The sequence below is a fragment of the Loxodonta africana genome, chromosome 6 (assembly GCF_030014295.1).
Source record: "Loxodonta africana isolate mLoxAfr1 chromosome 6, mLoxAfr1.hap2, whole genome shotgun sequence".
Classification (NCBI taxonomy): domain Eukaryota; kingdom Metazoa; phylum Chordata; class Mammalia; order Proboscidea; family Elephantidae; genus Loxodonta; species Loxodonta africana.
Genome location: NC_087347.1, coordinates 74224913 through 74247120, shown reverse-complemented (window position 1 = coordinate 74247120; position 22208 = coordinate 74224913). Strand labels below are relative to the sequence as shown.

The window sequence follows — 22208 nt, the reverse complement described above, 5'->3', positions numbered from 1 at the left end:
TTTATGACCAGCAGTTACCCAGTATGATAATATATAAGGAGGACTGGGATGTGGTCCTGGCTGGGGGTAGGGAGGGGGCGCATGTCAACCACCAATGTTAACTCCTAGTTGACTTCTAATTACACTGACCAAAAATGTGTTGCATTTGTTAACCATAAAAATAACCTACAGAACCAAACTTATTGCAAAGGGTATTGGTACCTTAGCAAATGACCTTGAAAGCTTTTCATTCTTACTCTTTTTAAACAGTAAATATGCATTGAATACCTGTGGCGTCTCAGGCACGGTGCTAAGCTTTTTGTCTGCACTTTCTCGTTTCATTCTTTTGATAGCCCTAAGAAGTAAGAACTTTTATTATCCCAGCCATTTCACAGATGAGCAAATTAAGATTCAGAGAGATTAAGTAACTTGCCCAGAGTCACTGGGTTATGAAGAGGCAGATTCAGCATTCGAGCTCAGTTCTGCCTGATTTCAGAGCCTGCACTTCACACACCCGCTGCCCTGCCCTCACTCTATACAGCTCCACATTGATTTAACTGATTTATTTCCAGTTTGATGAAGGTTTGCTTTGTCACTGCGTTGTCTGTTTTAAACTCTAAGATGACTGGGTATGACCAGTGTTCATACTTGGTGGCTTACAGCATGATCCTCTGGACTCATCAACTTTTAAAAAACAAGATGGCCCATCATTCCCAACGGTTATTATAAGGAAAAATGCAATTTTAAAACTTCTTATATGGCTGAGGTTTCAGTACTCTGCTTTGGATAAGTCAAGTGATGGGTTTTTTTGGCCTCTTTCCCTGTTCCTCAGTGTCACTTATTCCTTCGAGATGTGTTGACTATCTCTCGTACGTTAGGTACTGAGCTGTGTCGGGGTCTAGGAGTGAGATATGATCCCTGACCTAAGGATGCTCCCAGTTTGGTGGAGAGAGAGAGGAACAGACAGCATTCTTTCTCTTTCCCTGTGTTTTAAGGTCAGGATGGAATGAATTGCCTGAATAAACTTGACTTTTAAGTTGGTAATAGCATATGCCGGTTTTACATCTAAGTTATTTCTGTCCCTTTGGTGACAGGAGAGTGGCTAATCTTAATTGTTGGTTATGTGAATTTGGCATTGTTTGGGAGGGTGTGCCTTTGAGGTTTGCCCAGTATGACAAAGAAGTGAAGTGGACCTGTTTTGGATATAACTCTTCTCAGGAATCTCACAACTCAAGAAAGAAACGGGAAATTGCCGAAAAACAGATAGATGATAGAAGGAAATTTTCTTTATTTGCCGAAAGGAAATATCAGACCCTTGTAAGTATTTTCAAGAACTGTGAAGATTTGACAGGATGGGGGAGAAGAAGGTCTTCCCCAGAATGTTCCATTTTTACTACTGATCTTCTTTTCCCTCTAGAACTGCAGTGTGAACGTGAAGTGTGTGAACATAAAGTGCCCGCTGCAAGGGCTGGACAGCAAGGCCTCTGTGATTCTGCGCTCGAGGTTATGGAACAGCACGTTTCTAGAGGTGTGACTCTATCCTGCCCCTGGAAGTCATCTGCCACCTACGAGGATATTCCTCATGTCCCTAATGCATTCACTAACTTTGTCTTCAAACAGGAATATTCTAAAATGAACTACTTGGACATTCTCACGCGGGCTTCCATTGATGTGACTGCTGCCGCAGAGAATATCAAGCTGCCAAATGCAGGCACTCAGGTGAGGGAGACCCCTGTCCTCCTTTATGTTCAAAGAAAATCACTCTTTCCTCTACCCCACACCCAAGGCCTGAGGCCATACTTCTTTGGCTGCTCATTTTCCTCGTTACACTGCTACCACCATTAAGGAGAAAACAGACATTATCTTAAGGTACTGCTTTTCAGTGGAGCTTTCAGACTACGATGGCCCAGAAAGAAAGGATTGGCAATCAGCTTCCAAAAATTAGCCAGTGAAAACCCTGTGGATCACAACAGTCCAATCCCATCGTGCATGGGGTTGCCATGAATCTGGGGCTGACTCGATGGCAGCTAACAATAACAAGCCAAGCTGTGTTTAAATAGTATCTTTGAAAAAATAAATAAACCTAGGGTCATCTAGCTCGTCAGGGCACATGGTAGACTTGAGAGCTATTGGCTCAGTGAAAGAATGGATACACCCCCTAGCCCTGCAGAAACCCCACGTCATACAGGATCCCTGCTGTTGTAGCCATTATTGGAGTGCCCACAATGATGATAACCTCATTGCATCATGGGGTAGCCCATGCCATGTTTAACCAGATGCAGTTATTAGAGCAGACCTCTTTATGTATGAATCCAGAATTGAACCTTGTGAAATACGTCCCTGGTTATGCCCCTTAGAATGAGTCCAAAACAAGTTCTTAACTCTTTTTCATGTAGCACCCTTTCAATTAATGGAAGGAAAATGTCAACCCTCTTTGGACAGGTTGTCGTCTTACTTTCTTCAGCACTAAGTATCCCAGCTCTTCAGCTGTCATCATGAGAGGCACAACTAAATTGGTTCCAAGCCTCTCCCTGTCCTGGGCCTGCCCTTGTTGGGCAGTGTCCTAGTTCAGATGTAAATCTCAGTAGCTGAGCTGCGGTCTGCCCAGTTCAGCTTACCCCGGGACGATCACCTCCCAGCATCTCAGCACCACACTTCCATCAGCCCAACTAAAGTTTGGTTTTTAAATGTTTCCTTAAGATTGCCTTTGCATTTCTAGCAGGTGCTACTTTTGCATTTTTTTGTTCTATTGAAACTTCCAAGTGTTTTTCATCAGAATTTGTGGTCAAGTTACATTTCCCATATCCTGTCCTTGAGCAAGTTTAAAAATCAAAATGTGTCTTCACAATTTTTATGTGATTTGCTTTGGTCCATTGTTTCTGTTGGCAAAGTAATTTTGAATCTTGATTATTTGCTCTCAACTTTCTGTCACTGTAAGCTTTATCAAAACTAGGAAGCATGTCTTCTATGTCTGCATCTAAGCAACTAAAAAGAAGATTGAATAGGACTAGGAAGAGAACTGTATAGTGAACCACCAGTGAGGGATTCCTTGTGGGGGTCTGGAACCCACAGGGACATGTTATCAGGATCTCCATGTAGAATGACTTCACATCACAAGAGACATTGTAGTTTGGGGACTGTTATACAAAAAGACTGAGTGGAGGAAGGATGATGGTGAATTACTGCTCTTAAGTTGACACTGATCTACTAATGGAAATTTTCTGGCTTCAGTTGTTTAGCCGGCAGAAATCTGGAGACCTTCCATATCTAATGGAGCTACCCTGATCACTCTGATTTCTGGTGGTCCTTAGGATGTCCTTACAATTTATCATCCAGACCAGAATACATTTGTCTGGGACAAATGCTAACCCAGGCAGGACACTGAGACAAGTGGCATAAACCAGGACTGTCTCAGGCTCACCAGGACATGTGGTCACCCTCACCATGTATTATTTCTGCAAGTTACACCAGCCCATTTTTCTATATCTTTTATTAATAAGGCAGCATAAGGGACTGTCAAATAAAGCACACCTTCCCTGAGAACCCTTTCCGTGCATCTCTGGCCGAAGGCCGTGGCTGTAGCTTTCTATAACTTAGTAACTCTTGAGAATGACTGAGTTTTTAGAGCTGGAAAGAGAGCTAACATTTTAGAGGTAAGGGCCTAACATTAATAAAGCATTAATAAAATGTCTCTTACTAGATCATTTACCTGTGCTCTTAGTATGTAAAGTTCAGAAGAATAGCAAGGTAAACATTGTACCTGTTGCAGAAAAAAGAAAGTAGGCTCAGAGAGGAGATGTCATATGGGGTCCTGGGTTCAACCCCATGGCCGTATGACTTCAGGGCTCTTGTTCTTTCACTCTGCAACCCTTGGTCCTCATTAAGTCTCCAAATCTCAAATTTAGACAAGGAAACTGAGCCCAAGGAAGGTTGTGTCCCCCTCAAGGTCACATGGCGAGCAAGTGGCGACCAAACCTCAGTCCCGTAACTCCTAGTCAAGTACTCTCTTATCCTGGAAGATGACGATGCTAGGGCCTCTGGTGTCCACTCTAGTTTCTGGATCACAGATGGAAATGAGGTTCTCTTAATCATGCCATGTTCTTAGGACTTGGAGAACTCATGCCTCCTGATAGGAATTGGAGCCTTTGCTGTGACCCTACTTTATTTCTTTAATAATTGGTAGATGGTGAGTGGATTGTTGTTGTTGTTAGGTGCCATTGAGTTGGTTCTGACTCATAGTGACCCTGTGCACAACAGAACAAAACACTGCCTGGTCCTGCGCCACCCTTACAATCGTTGTTATGCTTGAGCTCATTGTTGCAGCCACTATGTCAATCCACCTTGTTGAGGGTCTCCCTCTCTTCCACTGACCCTGTACTCTGCCAAGCATGATGTCCTTCTCCAGGGACTGATCCCTCCTGACAACATGTCCAAAGTATGTAAGACCCAGTCTGGCCATCCTTGCTTCTAAGGAGCATTCTGGCTGTACTTCTTCTAAGACAGATTTATTTGTTCTTTTGGCAGTCCATGGTATATTCAATATTCTTCACCAACACCACAATTTAAAGGCATCAATTCTGCTTCGGTCTTCCGTATTCATTGTCCAGCTTTCACATGCATATGATGTGATTGAAAATAACATGGCCTGGGTCAGGTGCACCTTAGTCTTCAAGGTGACATCCTTGCTCTTCAACACTTCAAAGAGGTCCTTTGCAGCAGATTTACCCAATGCAATGTGTCTTTTGATTTCTTGGCTGCTGCTTCCATGGCTGTTGATTGTGGATCCAAGTAAAATGAAATCCTTGACAACTTCAGTCTTTTCTCCATTTATCATGATGTTGCTCATTGGTCCAGGTGTGAGGATTTTTGTTTTCTTTATGTTGAGGTGTAATCCATACTGAAGGCTGTGGTCTTTGATCTTCATTAGTAAGTGCTTTAGGTCCTCTTCACTTTCAGCAACCAAGGTTGTGTCATCTGCATAACACAGGTTGTTAATGAGTCTTCCTCCAATCCTGATGCCCCGTTCTTCTTCATATAGTACAGCTTTTCGGATTATTTGCTCAGCATACAGATTGAATAGGTATAGTGAAAGAATACAACCCTGGTGCACACCTTTCCTGACTTTGAAACACTCAGTATCCCCTCGTCCTGCCTGAGCAACTACCACTTGATCTACGTAAAAGTTCCTTACGAGCGCAATTAAGTGTTCTGGAATTCCCATTCTTCACAATGTTATCCATAGTTTGTTATGATCCACACAGTTGAATGCGTTTGCATGGTCAATAAAACACAGGTAAACATCCTCCTGGTATTCTCTGCTCTCAGCCAGCATCCATCTGACATCAGCAATGATATCTCTGGTTCCACGTCCTCTTCTGAAACCGGCCTGAATTTCTGGCAGTTCCCTGTCGATATACTGCTGCAGCCATTTTTGAATGATCTTCAGCAAAATTTTGCTTGCATGTGATATTAATGATATTGTTCTATAATTTCCACATTCGGTTGGATCACCTTTCTTGGGAATAGGCATAAATATGGATCTCTTCCAGTCAGTTGGCCAGGAAACTGTCTTCCATATTTCTTGGCGTAGACAAGTGAGCACCTCCAGCACTGCATCTGTTTGTTGAAACATCTCAATTGATATTCCATCAATTCCTGGAGCCTAGTTTTTTGCCACTGCCTTCAGAGCAGCTTGGACTTCTTCCTTCAGTATCATCAGTTCCTGATCATATGCTACCTCTTGAAATGGTTGAACATTGACTAATTCTTTTTGGTATAATGACTCTATATTCCTTCCGTCTTCTTTGATGCTTCCTGCATCGTTTAATATTTTCCCCATAGAATCTTTCACTATTGCAACTTGAGGCTTGAATTTTTTCTTTAGTTCTTTCAGCTTGAGAAATACCGAGTGTGTTCTTCCATTTTGGTTTTCCATTTCCAGCTCTTTGCACATGTCATTATAATACTTTGTCTTCTCGAGCCGCCCTTTGAAATCTTCTGTTCAGTTCTTTTACTTCATCAATTCTTCCTTTTGCTTTGGCTGCTCGACGTTCGAGAGCAAGTTTCAGAGTCTCCTCTGACATCCATCTTGGTCTTTTCTTTCTTTCCTGTCTTTTCAATGACCTCTTGCTTTCTTCATGTATAATGTCCTTGATGTCATTCCACAACTTGTCTGGTCTTCGGTCACTAGTGTTCAATATGTCAAATCTGTTCTTCAGATGGTCTCTAAATTCAGGTGGGATATACTCAAGGTCATATTTTGGCTCTTGTGGACTTGCTCTGATTTTCTTCGGTTTCAGCTTGAACTTGCATGTGAGCATATGAGCAGTTGATTGTTCCGCAGTCAGCCCCTGGCCTTGTTCTGACTGATGATATTGAGCTTTTCCATCATCTCTTTCCACAGATGTAGTCAATTTGATTTCTGTGTGTTCCATCTGGTGAGGTCCATGTGTATAGTTGCCATTTATGTTGGTGAAAGAAGGTATTTGCAATGAAGAAGTCCTTGGTCTTGCAAAATTCTATCATTTGATCTCCGGCATTGTTTCTGTCACCAAGGCCATATTTCCCAACTACTAATCCTTCTTCTTTGTTTTCTAGAACCTATTTCTTTTGAAAATTGAGACATTGGCTTATCTGTAGTCTTCTGATACCTCTTATATTCTCAGCTACAATAGCTCAGATATCGTATCTACATGTTTCTTTAGTATCTTAGGGTGCAGTTTTTCTAGGCCTACAGATTCAAACTTAATTCATGTCAGGATGCCTTCCTTTATTGTGGGTTTCAATTTCTTCCTTACCTTGGTTTACGTATCCTTTCCAGTCTGAAGATCATTTTCTTTGGAGATGGAAATAAAAGAAGTTGAGTAATTCAGCCTGTCATTCGGTCTTATATCACAACTTTTTCCCATTGCTTTTACTTCAATCCTGGCATTTAAAAAAAGGACGAAGAAATCTTTTTGTTTCCTTAAAATTCAACCAGTTTCAAGAGATTTTTTGTGTACTTTGCAATAAAGTACCTTTAAATCAAGATACTACAACAAGGTCAGAGAGAGCAGGAATCACATAATTCAACCAGATGTGATGGTTGCATTTTAGCATCAATTAAACTAAGTCCATCCAATTAACAAAGACTTATTAAAGATTCATGGTGTGCCTTCCCTGTGCAAGATGCTAGAGAAGCAGAGTTGAAGAAGATACAGCATCGTTATTAAGAATATCATAGTTTGGGAGACAGTGAACCAGGTGGGAATTATTGAATTAAGCCAAGAAAGGAGGAAATTGTTTCCTGGTTGTTTTCATATAACCCCAAAAAACCCAGTGCCGTTCAGTCGATTCCAGCTCATAGCGACCCCCACTTTATTCGTAAGGAAGCAGGAAGAGATTATCTGGCCACCAGAGATAAAACGTGATAGATAAAAATGAGCACATCATTCTTTAGGGGAAGGAGATTTTCTTTTTTCAGCTCTAAATTCAGAGAAGAACTTGATATATTGATCCTTTTATAAAACGGGTTCTTCTGTAAGGAGCACTCACTAAGACTAGATTTAATAGTTTTGTAAAAGATCTGAAAATCTCTTCATGTGGCGATTTCTCATATTGATGTTCAATGAAAGTGGAGGATGTTACATTACAGAGTAATTTAGGGAAAGTACTTGGCAGTTGGCAAGCTAATGTGTTCTAAGCACTGCTCAGTGATGGTCTAATTTAATGCATCAGCGGAGCTGAAGGCTCTCTCCCCTCACAGGGAACGGGGTGGGTGAGGTTCACATGCATGGGTCATCCCCACGGAAAGGCCCAGATTTTGATGAAAAAATTTTTTACATTTTTTTTTTTTGGAGTTGCTAAAGCCTTACAATAGTTTCTGGTCACCTTAACATTTCATCGTGTGTCAGTAACAGTTGCTGTGACAAAGACAAAGTTTTCCACAGCTCTGGGAATCACAGTCCGTCTCCCCTCACTTGGTTCCAAGTCCAGCTCCACTCTTAACTCCCAACCCCAGCTGTAAAATGATTACCATACAAAAAAAAAAAAGAAAACTTCATAAACTTCATACAAAACCGTCAGTTGACAATGTAAGTAAACAAAGTACAGTAAAAACTTGCTAACTGGTCTCTCTCGCCCTCCTGGACTGCAGCCTGCCCCTGTACACAGAAGGTTTGCAAGGGCATATCTGCCCTTTTTAATTTGTAACCCAGCACTGTATTTCAGGCTTCATTCTTTTGATCCCGAACAAGTTTTACAGTTTCTAAAAGGTTCCAAGCTCTAGTTTTAATGGTGGTCAGGTTCAGGGCTTAGGGCTCTCAGCGGCTCCCCTGCCATGCCAGGCTGCAAAATCAAAACTTGCCTGTTTTTCAGCCCTTATGCTGTTGGATTGCAGCCATTTATGGGACTAGTTTTTCCCCTTGTTATCAGCAATTTTAAAGGCTCTGATACACGGTGTGATTTTAAGGCTTTCTATGAACCAGTCTCCACTTCCAGATTTACCAGCACTTATTCTTACAAAAAGGAGCCTTGGTGGTACAAATGGTTAAGCACTTGGCTGCTAACAGAAGGGTTGGCAGTTCAGACGCTCCGAGCACCTCCACAGGAGAAAGACCTCGTGATCTGCTTCCGTAAAGATTATGGCCTAGAACACTACGGGGTATTTCTTCTCTGTCACATGAGGTTACTGTGAGTTGAAAATGACTCGATGGAGCCCAACAACAACAGCATGCTTACAGAGGGAGTTCTGGGTTGTACAAGTCCTTAATCAAAAGATTAGAGGCTCAAGTCTACCCAGAGGTGCCTGAAAACTCAGCCATCGAAAACCCTATGGAGCACAGTTCTACCTTCACACACATGGGGTCAGCATGAGTCTGAAACAACTCCACAGCAATGGGTTTATTCTTTTCAATGATGATGTCCTGTCCAAGTGGTCTCCTTGCTCCAAGGACACACTGCGTGCCTTGCCTGTGCTAGATACTAGGGAAACAAAGGTGAATGAGATACAGCAGAGGCTAGTTAATATTTTTTTTTTTTTTAAGAGTAGTCAGTTTACCAGTTACATAAGATAATCAACTGTTTTATTTCTTCCTTGATCTCTCACCATTACTTATTTCTTCTCTCCTGGATGGGTGCCCCTGTGCTGGAACCAGCAATCTTAAGGAAGGGTTGTTTTAGCTTACAGCTGGGGCACCTGTGGGGGAGAGGAAGTGAGCCACAGTAGGGCTGGGAGCTTGGGGGAAACCTCATTTAGAGCATAACAGGAAATATGGTGAGTGATAGTGTGTGTTCTACCTGCCTGTTACAGTCAGTATACGCGGCTAAAAACTCTAAACGTGAATTCCTGCGTATTACATACTGAAAGAAAAGCAACTGTCTTTCTGTTGAGTATTTCCTGTCGGTCAAATGAGGCTGATACTTATTTTCTAGTAGAAGTGGAAAGGGAAGTACTTTAATGGAAAGATTTTTAAAAAAAGAATCATAGTATATATAGTTTAAAAGTACAGAAGCACAGTGTAGGAGAGAAGCATTTTTAGGCAGCGTTCAGAGTTGAATACTTGACTGAAAACACTTCTCAGAAGCTAAATGCTCCTTCTGAGTTTTATTTGCCCTTTATCGTCTTAAATTCAGATCTCTAGTCGGTGTGGTTTCCAAAATCGGAATCACCAGGTCTTTTATATGCTTTGAAAGATGGTCTCCTCGCATCACAAAAGTCCACTTGAATTCTCCTAAACCCTTATAAATAAGTTGTTGTGAATTGCCATATGCAATTTTTTAGGTTTTTGAATAAACACGATTTCTCTTAAATTGGTATTTACCAGCTATCAAATGTGTAAGGCTTATGTTCCTCAGCAGGTGCAGCTTAAGCTCTAAGCTGCCTCTGAATGAACCAAGGGTTTGGTTTGCTCATACACATGATGGCACCAAGCCATTTCAGGAAATGTTACCATTTACTGAGAGTTCTTAGTTTGATATCGTAAGGAAAAGCCGTGTAGCTCTACTCCTATTTTCATATTTCACAGCATCTTTAAAATCTGAATGAGGAATATAGGCTATTTGGGGATTAGCTGGACCTTTTACTTCCATTACTGAAAGTTAGTTAAAGGAAAATGTGATCTTTCTCAAAAAGATACCAGATTATATAGATTAAACAGGATTGACAATGTATTGGTAATTGTTGAAACTAGGTGATGAATACATGATGGTTTATTATACAATTCTCTCTACTTTTGTTGATAACAAATTTTTTTTCTTTTTTTTATTGTACTTTAGATGAAGGTTTACAGAACAAACTACTTTCTCATTAAACAGTTAGTACACATATTGTTTTATGATATTGGTTAATTAACCCCACAACGTGTCAGCACTCTCCCTTCTCAACCCTGGGTTCCCTGTTACCAGCTTTCCTGCCCCCTGCTGCCTTCTAGTCCTTGCTCCAGGGCTGATGTGCGCCTTTAGTCTCATTTTGTTTTATGGGCCTGTCCACTCTTTGGCTGAAGGGTGAACCTCAGGAGTGACTTCATTACTGAGCTAAAAGGGTGTCTGGGGGTCATTCTCAGGGTTTCTCCAGACTCTGTCAGGCCAGCAAATCTGGTCTGTCTTTTTGAGTTAGAATTTTTAGAACAAATTTTTAAAAAGATAACAAGTTATCAGAGAAAATGCCACTTTGTCAGAACAACATCCAGCATTTTTCAGGTTCTGCCAAACAATCTCCAAGAAATGCCTCTTGAGGCAATATTCCATTATTAAGGGAAAGAATCTTGCATCAAAAAGTCATCTCATCCACCCACAGGTTGCATTGTCCACAATGTGTTTGGAATCAGAATTAGGACTATAAACTCCATAGTTTATAATACTGTGCTTTCTTTTGTGCCCCACAGGTTCGTGTGACTGTATTTCCCTCCAAGACTGCAGCTCAGTATTCAGGAGTCTCTTGGTGGATCATCCTAGTGGCTATTCTTGCTGGAATTTTGATGCTTGGTCTATTAGTGTTTTTACTATGGAAGGTAAGTCATATCTGGCATTTGAGTTTCATGATAAAACTTTATTTCATATCTTTAAAAATGTGAATTAAAATAACACTGATAGTGTTTTTCATTACTTTTCCCCCAATTTTTCTTTATGAAAATTTTCCAACATAAAATGTGTAAGAATTTTACAATGAACACCTGTATACCTACCTACCGACCTAGTGTTTGTTTTTAAAGGTGCATTATTTGTACATGATCAAAAGTTTCTTAAATTGTATAGACTTTGATTCCTTTGTATATAATTTAGTGTGGCAAATAATTTTAATACTTTAACATTTTCTCCATCTAAGATCAAATTCTGTATCTAAGTCAAGTTGTCGAGTATCAAATGGATCTGGATCTGTACCCCTGCTGACTTCAGTTTCTGTAAGGAAATGTTCATGGTAACCGTTAGGGTAGCCATGAGTCAGGATGAACTCAACAGCAACAACAGTGGTCGCAGCTAGATGAGGAGTAGAAAATCATGAAAATGAATGAATAACTCCATCTCTAGGGGTCATCATCGCCTACATCAGGGACAAGGAAGGCTTTGTCTCAAGATGATGCTCCTCGTTAGAATCTAGGGACTGCAAATAAAATATCTTCCACTTGTTTCCCTCTAGTAAATAGTCTTCATTACAAAAAGTTGTATATGGGATGAGCTTATACTTTGGTTGCCAGAGATTATGACCTATAGATTTTGGATTCTTTCCAGTGAGTAATGGAGGCTCACACCCTTATCTACAATCCCAAATTCCAAAAAGCTCTGAAAACTGAAAGCTTGTAGTGACTTTACGTGGCAGCAAACCCCGACGTGATATGAAGAGGGGCTATTTGTAGTCTTTATCTTTTATTCATTAGTTTCACTACAGAAATATTAACAGTTTGTGATTACGGTGTCTTTATGAACCATATTAGTTTTCTAAAGAGCAAGAAATTCTGAGCTCCAAAAAATCCTTGGTGTAGAGAGTTTTGGATAAGGGACTGTGAACCTCAACCGCCAATCTTCTAGAGTCAAACACCTCCATATCTAAGGAGTATAATGGATAAGGGTTCAGATTAGTCTTACTTTAAAATACTGGGCATCTCTTTTTGGCTTTATTTTTCCAAATAATTTCCTTTTGCCAATCTGAGATCACTTTCTGTTGTCCTCCAAATATATATTTGAAGCTTGGTATCTGCTCATGCCAAGACTCATCCCAAAGTGGGACTTCAGCCAGCTCACATCTGATGTGTAGCTCAGGCAGTAGGTTTTTCTGGCAGGTACAGCCAGCCAACATAGAGATGCCCTGAAAATTATTTTGACATCAGAAACTGAATTTGGGGGTTGATATTGGAGGATGACCTTATCTGCTTTCTGGAAGAGGTCACAAGGACAGTCTTCATTAGAGCAGTTCTTATTGTCTCTTGGGTTGAGATTTAAGAAAACAAGCTGTGTGATTTTAGACAAATCATTTCACTGCCCTGGGACACTGGTTTGTCTCAGCTGTTTAATAAGTGTGTTAGACTAGATGATCTCAGTGACTATGTTGAAAGCTGTAAAGTATCCAGATTCCAGGCAAACAACTATAATCAGTTAACTTCTGCAGCTCCCATATGAAAATCATTTTTATTACATTTATAGACATTTTTTCTTAAACTGAACTGTTTGATTTTTATGTATTAAAGTTATAAAATATTAGGGTCACAAAGGATGCTAGCTCCATGGTTTTTAAATTCTGTTTTGCATATCCACGTAGGTGCCAAGGTTAAGCTAGTCAAGTGAGGCTTGTGCCTCCATTCTCACTTCAATCATATCATGCTTTAAATATTGGAATTCTACATAGAATTTTGTTTGGAGGAAAAAGAGTAAAGTCCTCTGAGCTGGTCCAGTTACCTTCATTTTATAGACAAAGATGTTCATGCTCAGGTATATTAAGAATGTTATCAAGTTGGATGACTCGTGGTTCCTGGTCCATTTCCTCTTCCCACCCTTTTTTTCTAGCATGTGTTATTGAAAGTTGGCTAGGTGTGTTCACTATGTATTAAGAGTTCCAAGTAGATACCAGGATAAATAGTGTAGATCAACACTGCCCAGTAGAATGTTCTGTAATGATGGAAATGGCACTGGAGCTGCGCTGTCCAGGAAGGTAGCCATTAGTCACATGTGGCTTCTGAGCACTAGTGCAACTGAGGTATTGAATTTTACATTTTATTTCATTTTAATTAATTTGAATTTTAATAGCTGCATGACCACTGGCTACTGTATGGTACAACACAAATAAAGATTTTTACCTTCATGAAGTTGCCAGCCTAGGAAGCAAAATTTTGCAGAAGGACAGAGATTTATTTGACCAAGTTCTATGTCAAAGGGCAGTTCCATGGCCTTATGAACTAGATAAAAGTAAATAGAAAATATCTCCACCACTGAATAAAGGAAATTATGGTGGAAAGTAGAATTATACTTTTATCCTCATTTAGAGTGACCTTAACCTGAGAAACTTAGGTTTCCACCACTTAACAGTTTCGTGGTGGTTCAGAATTTGGGAAAATGAGAGCAATCATTCTTTCATGATAGTGTATCCGAATTGTGCTTTATCCTACTAAAGGCCTCAAGTAGATGGTATTTGTTCCATAAAACTTATTCCGAAAGGCAGAAAAATACCCACAGGGTGTCTGTATTTTATTTGGATTTATGTAGCGTCTTACTTAGAGAAGTCTTTTTCTAACCTTTGTCTCAATAAACTTTAGAAGTCAATCTTTTGCCTATTTTAGAGTCCGTATTCTCCTGCAAAGAGAAACCACCCAAAGCTACAATCAGCTATGTATACATTTTCCCTTTTAAGAGGATTTTTGTCCTTTTAATTTCTGTTCCAAATAGAAAAATCAATTAGCCGATTAATGTCGTCCATAAAAATATTTGGCCAGAGACCTGTGGTGAAAGTTGGGTTGAATACTGTCACAATACATTATAGTATAGTGGCTGTTTGCTTTGGGGTTGATCATAGTGGTCTCTTTGTAAACAAGCTGTTAATAGAAAACAGGTGAAAATCTGAGGTTTTCTTTTGTTTAGCTCTTATACAAAAAATTGTAAAATTGACTAAATACCTTGCTTCCTTGTAGTGTGGTTTCTTCAGGAGAAATAAGAAAGATCATTATGATGCCACATATCACAAGGCTGAGATCCATGCTCAGCCGTCTGATAAAGAGAGGCTCACTTCTGATGCATAGTATTGATCTACTTCTGTAATTGGTAATTGACCGATGTTTCTTAATTGCTAGCTGTGGGACCTGCTGTGGTTGTGGTGGCTAACTTTCAGAGCAACAGCTTGCTATGTGTGTCCCATTAACAGATGTTTCCAAATGTCCACACTGGCTTGCCTTGCTTAGATTTATTTTCTTAATTACACTTGGAAGCTCACAGTTTTTTAAAAACGTTTCAGGTGAGTTGCTTTGTGTCGTTATTGTTGTCACACATCACCCTCGGCAATGAACAAAATCTCCGTCATTGTACACACAAAAGGAGACTCTAGACCTCCATAACAGCCCAGTGTGCCACATGTTGTTAAGTCTAGTTATGTAGCATCCCACTTGGGACTTCAAAGATGCATAAGAAATCATTCCAGATTTCTTTTCCATTTTGGAATTTTCCACGAATAGAAGCTTGTGTTGACTGCCTCATTAACCTATTGCATGTTGGATCCATGTTTCTCTTGATGGCGAGGCTTCGTCACTGTCATCTTTTTGGATCTCCTGTCCTTGCTATAAAGTGATGGGGGAAAGCCTGGAATGCTTTTATTGTTGCTCAGGAACTGTTTTCTGCTAGCTAAGCATGCAGCTTCCTTTTCCTGCATATCTACTGCAGGTCAAAGACCATTACAACAAATTATGACTATCAGCATGATGGAGATTACGGCCAACTTTAGAAGATGGTCCTCTTACCTAAGTAACCTTCAGTATACAAAATTCCAGTACAAAAAGTGCTCTGGACAGTTTTTATTTTGATATGTTGTAATGGAGTTTGACCTTGTTTCATGTTCCTGGAAATTTTATTCAATCTTGGGTCTTAGTTGATTTTAAATCGTGTTTTACTCCTCTATTTATAAATTTGTGGAAACGGGAATTGGTGGTGATTCCCTTTTCCATTTCTGTAGGCATGAAGAGACAGAATCACTCCCTTTCCGAGGCACTGTTAGGGTGAATCCCAGCATTGCCATTGCAGGTTTATGTATCACCCTTAATTTTCTTCTTCGTTTAACTGGGGCAGCAGTCACATGGTGTAATAGATAGGTATTTTGGCTCTTTTGCACAGAAAAATAAATGAGTCAATGTAGAAGTAGCCCCAGAACAAAATTCTTAATCTGTTTTGCCCATTGATTGAGTGATAACTATGCACATAGTTTTATTTTGCCCCCTGGCATTTTTATAACATTATTCAACATTAACATTCTATTTCTGTTGATGTCACATGATAAACTTATTAGTCAACCATTCTAAGTATCTTCCTCATCCAGATTTCTTTTAACCGCATTTCTAAATTGAAAACACCTTTTTAAAAAATCAGGTATATATTTCATTCATTTGAAAAATATTCAGCCTGATTCAAAAATATTCAGATAGGTTCTTGATAAAAATAGACTTCGGGTCAGACCGAACGTTTATCAATGAAGAAAAAATATATATACTAACAATGTAAACATAGTGTTTGTCTTTTTCCAAAAGAAAGAAAGAGAAATCAGAGGGTTCTTTGATCTTCAGTGCAATGATGCCGTCCTCAAGTCCTAAGTGGTACATGATTGATTTCATTGCAGGACACAGTTACTACATGATTTATTAATAAAACAGTTTAAATAGGAAGCATAGCAGCAAATCTAGGCAAAGTAAATTACCTTTTAGCTTAGCTGAGAGATGTGATATGTGTACTAGAGCCTCAGAAAAGAGAGAAAAGATTCTTAAAACTGGTCCATTAAATTGGACACTGGCTTATTTAACTATTAATAGGTAAAATATCTGTGACCTGATTTCCATTTTGTTAATGAGAGAGGGGCATGATATAATCTTTGCTTTATAGCCTTAGAAAAAAAGGTTCTTAAAATTAAAATGATATGCTAGGCATCTGAAAATTAGATAATCTCACGTATAACATTGTGATTATTTAAAAAAAGGAATTAGTGTTTCATAAACTCTTAAATTGTTAGTAGAAGAGGTTGCTTACATAGTTATAATATGTAAAGACGATAAAAATGGACTTCTTTCCATTTTACAGCAGTGCTGCTCTTCCCTTTATCCCTATTGGCTGTTGCATTTTCAGACCTATTAGGTCTTTCTTAAAAGAAACCATTTCTTTTTTTCTTAGTTCAAAGGTAGGCATAGCTGAATAGACATCTTAGACACTTCCATTTAGGGCACCTGCTTTTTCTGAGATTAATTCATTTGTTTTTGTTTCTCTTTCCCCCGTCGCCAGTGTGGATTCTTTAAACGCTCGAGGTACGATGATAGCGTTCCCCGATACCATGCTGTAAGGATCCGTAAAGAAGAGCGAGAGATCCAAGATGAAAAATATAATAATGATAACCTTGAAAAAAAGCAGTGGATCGCAAAGTGGACTGAAAATGAAAGCTACTCCTAGGGGAACCAAAAAAGCTCCACAGTACCCAAACTGCTTTTTTTTTCCACCCCCCCAACACAAAAATTCAAATGGATTTTAAGGCCCTTCAATACCTGAATATTGGTTGCAGACTGACTACACACAGTACGAACCTACAGTTTTAACTGTGGATATTGTTACTTAGCCTAAGGCTCTTGTTTTGCACAGTCAAATTTAAGACTGTTGGAACGGATTTTCCTTTCACCGCCTTAATTTAACTTTCCAGGTTGCCTTTGATTTGGGTGTGGCTGACTTACATGTGCTGGGGAGGGGTGGAGCCTGCCCGCTTGTGCTCAGGTGACATACTCTGGATGATGTAGCTGGAGGAAGGCGCCCCTGGTCACCTGGTCACCGTCCCAACCTCCGCATTGCCTCTGCAAACTTCTTCCCTTAGAATTGCAGAACCTGCAAGTTAATTGGCCCACATGACAAGACTCTGTTGCCAGGGTAGTTGTTTTTCAGTTTAAATGCTGTCTTAAATTAAATGTGCAATAGAAGGTGATGTTGCCATCCTGATATCTTTCCATTTCCTGTGAGTGCTTGCTCACACCAGAGTGCTTAGAAGCTTGAGTCTGTCTTTTCACTAAAACACACAGGTGTAACAGATTAGAATGCTAGTTATACTTATTTGTATATATTTAGACCAGGTATTTATTTTTTATTTTTACAAACCATTTTGTTATCGACAAGCCAAAGATTCTCCAGTTGACCCTTCAGGTTGGTTTAAGCAATTAGAATTAGAACACGAGAGGTCATTGGTTTGACCTAAATTATTTACTGCAAAAGGAAAATACTAATTCTTTATAAATGTACTAGAGCATTTTAATAACTTAAACTTATCTGTAAATGATAACATCTCCCTCCACAACAGTCCCCACTCCCTTCTTCCAAACCCGGAAGGTTTGTTTAAGAAATAGGATTAGCTGTAAGATATTTCATTCTTATTAGAAATTGGATATTTTGGAATTCAGAGCCCTGTGTGGATTTCTGAATTCCATACTGTAACTTTCAGGAACTCTCGGAGACAATGGGTGTGTTCATTGAACTCCAAGGCAGTTCACTCACTGCTGCAAATACTGTACATTCAGGACTTGAAAGAAATGGTGAGTGCCTACGTGGGTCCAAACCGATCCCGTATGTGACTACTGAATATCTGATACCAAAACAGTGATTCTAGTCAGATAAAAAACATTATGGCTTTTAAGTTTTTAAATGTTAGAACCATTTAATCAGTGAGTCAGTGTTCTGTTTTGTTTCTTATCCTCCCCTATCCTATAATCCCAAATTGGCTTTGTGACTACTTTAGTAAGAAATTGATTTTTAATTGTAAAAATGGAAGAAGAAAAAAAGACAATTATTCTATACATTCAATCAAGTTTGAAGAGATGAAAGCTGATTTTTTTTAATTACTGTGCTTCAAAATGTTAAGTTATATGAGGAGTAACAGCAAACAGGTGCTAATTTATTTAGACAGTGTAAGCTACGTCTCGATCTTTTAAAAGAACAAAATATATAGCTGTATGTGCCACTGTTGCTTTAGAGTTTAAACTGCTTTTCCTTTTCAGAAATTGTACACCCTCAAGATACTAAGGCTGTTACTCTGGTTGTACTTTGGAGTTTTCAATTGATATAAATAGTTACACAAATGATATTTTGTTTACAAAAATTTCTCCAAAACAGGGCCATGACATTACTTAAAATCTCAGTTTCTTGCTTAGGTAACTCGAAGTCTAATGCACTGGCTTTGTGGGTTGCTAAGAAGCTGATATTTTGACAGTGTTTATAGACCTTTGTTATAAAAATGAAGGTCCTGAGAAGCAGGGAGGTTGGGTGTTTCAACAACAAAGAAACAAAGAGTGTTGTGGCGTTTGAATTTAGAGTTGTTGAAATGTCATCTCAAGTCAAGTCACTGGTCTGTTTGCATTTGATACATTTTTATACTAACTAGCATTGTAAAATTATTTCATGGTTAGAACATACCTGTGGATATTTGTATAAAAGTGTGAAATAAATTTTTTTAAGAAAGTGTTCATTCTAAATAACACAGCATTGTATATGTGGAAGGAACTCTAAAATTATAAACAACAACCTGAATTGCCTTTCTTTTCATTTCGCCAAGCCAGACTAAAGTTTGCATTTAGAGTACCAAGTAGTTTTCCATGTTTTTATTACTCTAAGTGTCCCATATAATCTCAGATCAGCTGAAGATACTAGTGTGATGGAGGGATTTTTTGTTTTAGCTCACGGTTTTTTTTTTTTTGACTCAACTGTTCAAATCTTTATAATAATGTTCCTTCTTTATAAGTAAAAGAAAATGGTCTTAAAGATGGTTTACTCAAGAAGTCTACCAATTGGGAGTTGTGTTGCATTGATTTATCTGCTTTAAAGGCTTATGCCTGTGAAGGACAGGGTATTGTTTAGCAGTGATACCGTGACACGAAGAATCAAAGTTCTTGCGGCTAAGTTGCTTCCTCCTTTAGCACACATTTTGGAAGTGAGAGCAGTCCAGCTATGATCTGTGTCATTATACTGATCACAAGGACTGGTTTGGCAGAATAACCAGTCAGAAAATATTTTCTTCACCAAAAGACTTCATTTAGATTTAAGCAGTTTTATGAAACTTGTCTAGCTGGATTATCATGATGCAATAAAAGAAAACGAAGCATGCATAGGGCGCCCACACAGACTAGCACGCCCTGGCCTGAATAAATTTCCAGTCTAAAATGTGTTTATCCAGTATAGTAGGTAATCATTTCCCACTGTATTCAATATTATATACTAAGTCTTAGTTTGCTTGGCTCTGTGAAGATCAGACAGGTACTGCCACCCAAAGAAATGTGAGTGTACTTTTTAATGACTTGGGCCAGTGACTGTGAACCTTCTAAAACCATAGTTCACATATCCAGTCTCATGGATATACCCAGATTTTAACAAAATCTGAGAAAATTTTACCAGGAAGGAAATCACTGCAATAAGGTATGATCATCATAACCATTAAGAGTCTATCAGGACACAACCAGACACCTCATGGGAATTGGCTTCTTGGTTTAGAGGGTTTAGGGTCATGGTTTCACGGGACATCCTGGCCTAATACGATGTTTAGTGCTTCAGTTGTACTCCCTAGCTTGTTGCGTAGTGCCCAGGCTCTTAAAAGCTTGCAAGCGGACATCCAAAATACAACAATTGGTCTCTATTCACCTGGAGCAACAGACGAAGAAGGAGAGTCAAGAATGGGAGGAGGAAATGGAATCCTTGGCTAATTGCCTCCATGACCAATTGCCTCCTTTGCCATGAGACCAGAAGAACTGGATGGTGCCCGGCTACCATTACTAAACATTGTGGTCAAAGATTGTATAGAAGAATCCTGATCAAAAGGGGGAAAATGTGGAAGAGAATTTCAAATTGTTGTGTAATCCATACTTTCTGGAGCCATTGAAGCTAGATGAACCCCTGAAACTGTTGCCCTGAGATAACCTTTAAACTTTAAACCAAAAATGTCCTCTGAAGTTTTCTTAAAACTAAACGATAGTTTAGCTTCACTAGTAAAGAATATCTGCCTTGCGCATTGTGCTCTTTTAAGATCTATCTATATGGTATCAAACTGACAACAGGAACATGAAAGATTAGATGGGAAACGGGGCAGTGAGTTTATGTTAATGAAGGGGGAACAATTTGGAAAAGGAGGGTGAGAATGGTGGCACAACTTAAAAAATGTAATCAGTGTCACTGAATTGTACATGTAAGAATTGTTGAGTTGGTGTATATTCTGCTGTGTATATTCTCAACACACACAAAAAAATCATTCAGCTACAGAAAAATGCTCAAAATTTCCTCATGTTACAGGGAGCAAGCAACCAAAAATTGACTTGAGGCCTCTCTGGCTAGGTCACCCTGAGTCCAAGAAAGAAGTCAGGAGTTGTTTGGCTAAGGCTACAGCAAAAATGAGATGGGGGTGGAGGTCATGGTGATGCTTTACGTGACTCCTAAGATTCCACGTCTTTCCCTCCCTCTCAATCCTATAGGCATGCCTGTAAGTGATAGTGGCATTATGACAGCAATATCCTTAGATCACACTTGGATCCATAAAGGAAATCACTGGAAACATTGACACTTTAGTACTGGTTACAAATTACTTAGCATGCAGTCATGGCTTGAGCCCTGTGGTTGAAAATTAATATTCTAGGATGTGGGGTAGATGTAGGTTGGAGAATGCTTTCAGTTGTCCAAGCCAGGGAAGTAAGGGTAAGACCAAGCTTTCTACTCTAAATGAGAGCATCTTAATGAGAAAGTGGCCTCTAGCACACTAACACATGAAAGGATAACGTGGGAAGACAGATTGATTGTTTTGTTTGAAAAGCGTGAAATACTGTAGGGTTCCACATAACTACATCCTCAGGGCTGAAAAAGCAGGAATGTGGAAGAGTTGTTTGATCAGTTTGGGTAGCATAAAGTAAATGATTAAAGGCAGCTCCTCAAGACCAAAGGATAGGGTCCAATATGCTGCCTTGCATTGAGAGGGTGAGGTTCAAAGAGATGAAGGAAATGAACTTCAGAATGAGTTCAAAAGAGTGACTATTGCAAAGAAGCTAGTGGGCATCTGTTCTTCCAGTAGTTACTGATTATGGTCAAATGGTAAGTGTTTTGTTTCTCTCATATACCTTACAAAACAGGTTCTGCGGGCTCTGCAAAGCACCTGATTCAGCTGTTAGAAAGGCGGGAGTGCTCCCTAGCAGTGGCTGAGGCCTGGTCCATGGAGGTGTTCCTAACAGGTGTGGTGAGGAGAGTCATAAAGATATTTATGGCTAAATCCTCTAAGGATAAATGAACTGTAAAACAAACCAGAGCAAGGAAACTGGTCCAGCACAGTGTAACAGTGCACCAGCCACCACAAAGGGCAAAATTGAATGGGTAATGGTTGATGATTACACTGGAGTGAGGGAGATGAGTGCAATTTTTGTAGCAGCCCAAAAAGTTTAAGTGCTTCAGTCTTCTCTTTGCCAGTGCCCTGGAGCTGTCTCTCAGGCTGGCCGTGCCAGGGTCATGAAAACGGGCAGAGACAGAACCATGTTAGGAGAGGGCGAGTAAAATTATATTCTATACATCATCTAGAACATCTACCGAAAATTGCAGGAAACTTCAGGGACAGATCGTGCTTCTCTAGATAACTCAAAACCTAGCAGGTAAGTATTCATTTCACCAATAACAGCTGATAGATTTAAGTGAACGTTCTATTAAGATCTTGTCATTGTGAGGTGGAGATATTTAGTTGTGGTTCAGTCATTCTCAACTGGAAGGAAGTGGACACATTTCTAGGAATGTTAAATTGGGCTCTGAGGATAAACATAAATGTGTGTATACGTACAAATATATATGATATACAATATACATACAAATGTGTATACAAATCTAAATCTGACCTTTCAATGGAAAATTAAAACAGATGATACAAACATAAGTGAATTTACAGGAAAAAAAAAAAAAAGTTGCCATCAAGTTGATTCTGACTCATAGCAACCCTATAGGACATAGGACAGTAGAACTGTCCCATAGAGTTTCCAAGACTGTAAATCTTTACAGAAGCAGACTGTCACATCTTTCTTCTGCAGAGCAGC

General features: G+C 39.4%; 1 protein-coding gene across 2 annotated transcripts in view; it reads left to right on the top strand.

Moving 5' to 3' along the window:
- Window positions 1-20091, top strand: part of ITGA6 (integrin subunit alpha 6) — an 87216-nt gene extending 67125 nt beyond the window's left edge. The window contains exons 21-26 of one of the 2 annotated variants that reach the window (XM_010602826.3): window positions 1198-1296; window positions 1397-1507; window positions 1600-1698; window positions 10842-10967; window positions 14073-14202; window positions 16414-16536. In XM_010602826.3, the coding sequence (XP_010601128.1) occupies window positions 1198-1296; window positions 1397-1507; window positions 1600-1698; window positions 10842-10967; window positions 14073-14180 (543 nt within the window). In that variant the 3' untranslated portion in view covers window positions 14181-14202; window positions 16414-16536. Of the gene's footprint in view, window positions 1-1197; window positions 1297-1396; window positions 1508-1599; window positions 1699-10841; window positions 10968-14072; window positions 14203-16413 lie in introns of both variants that reach the window. The other variant, XM_010602825.3, reaches the window with a different exon arrangement.
- The last annotated feature ends 2117 nt before the right edge of the window (window positions 20092-22208 follow it).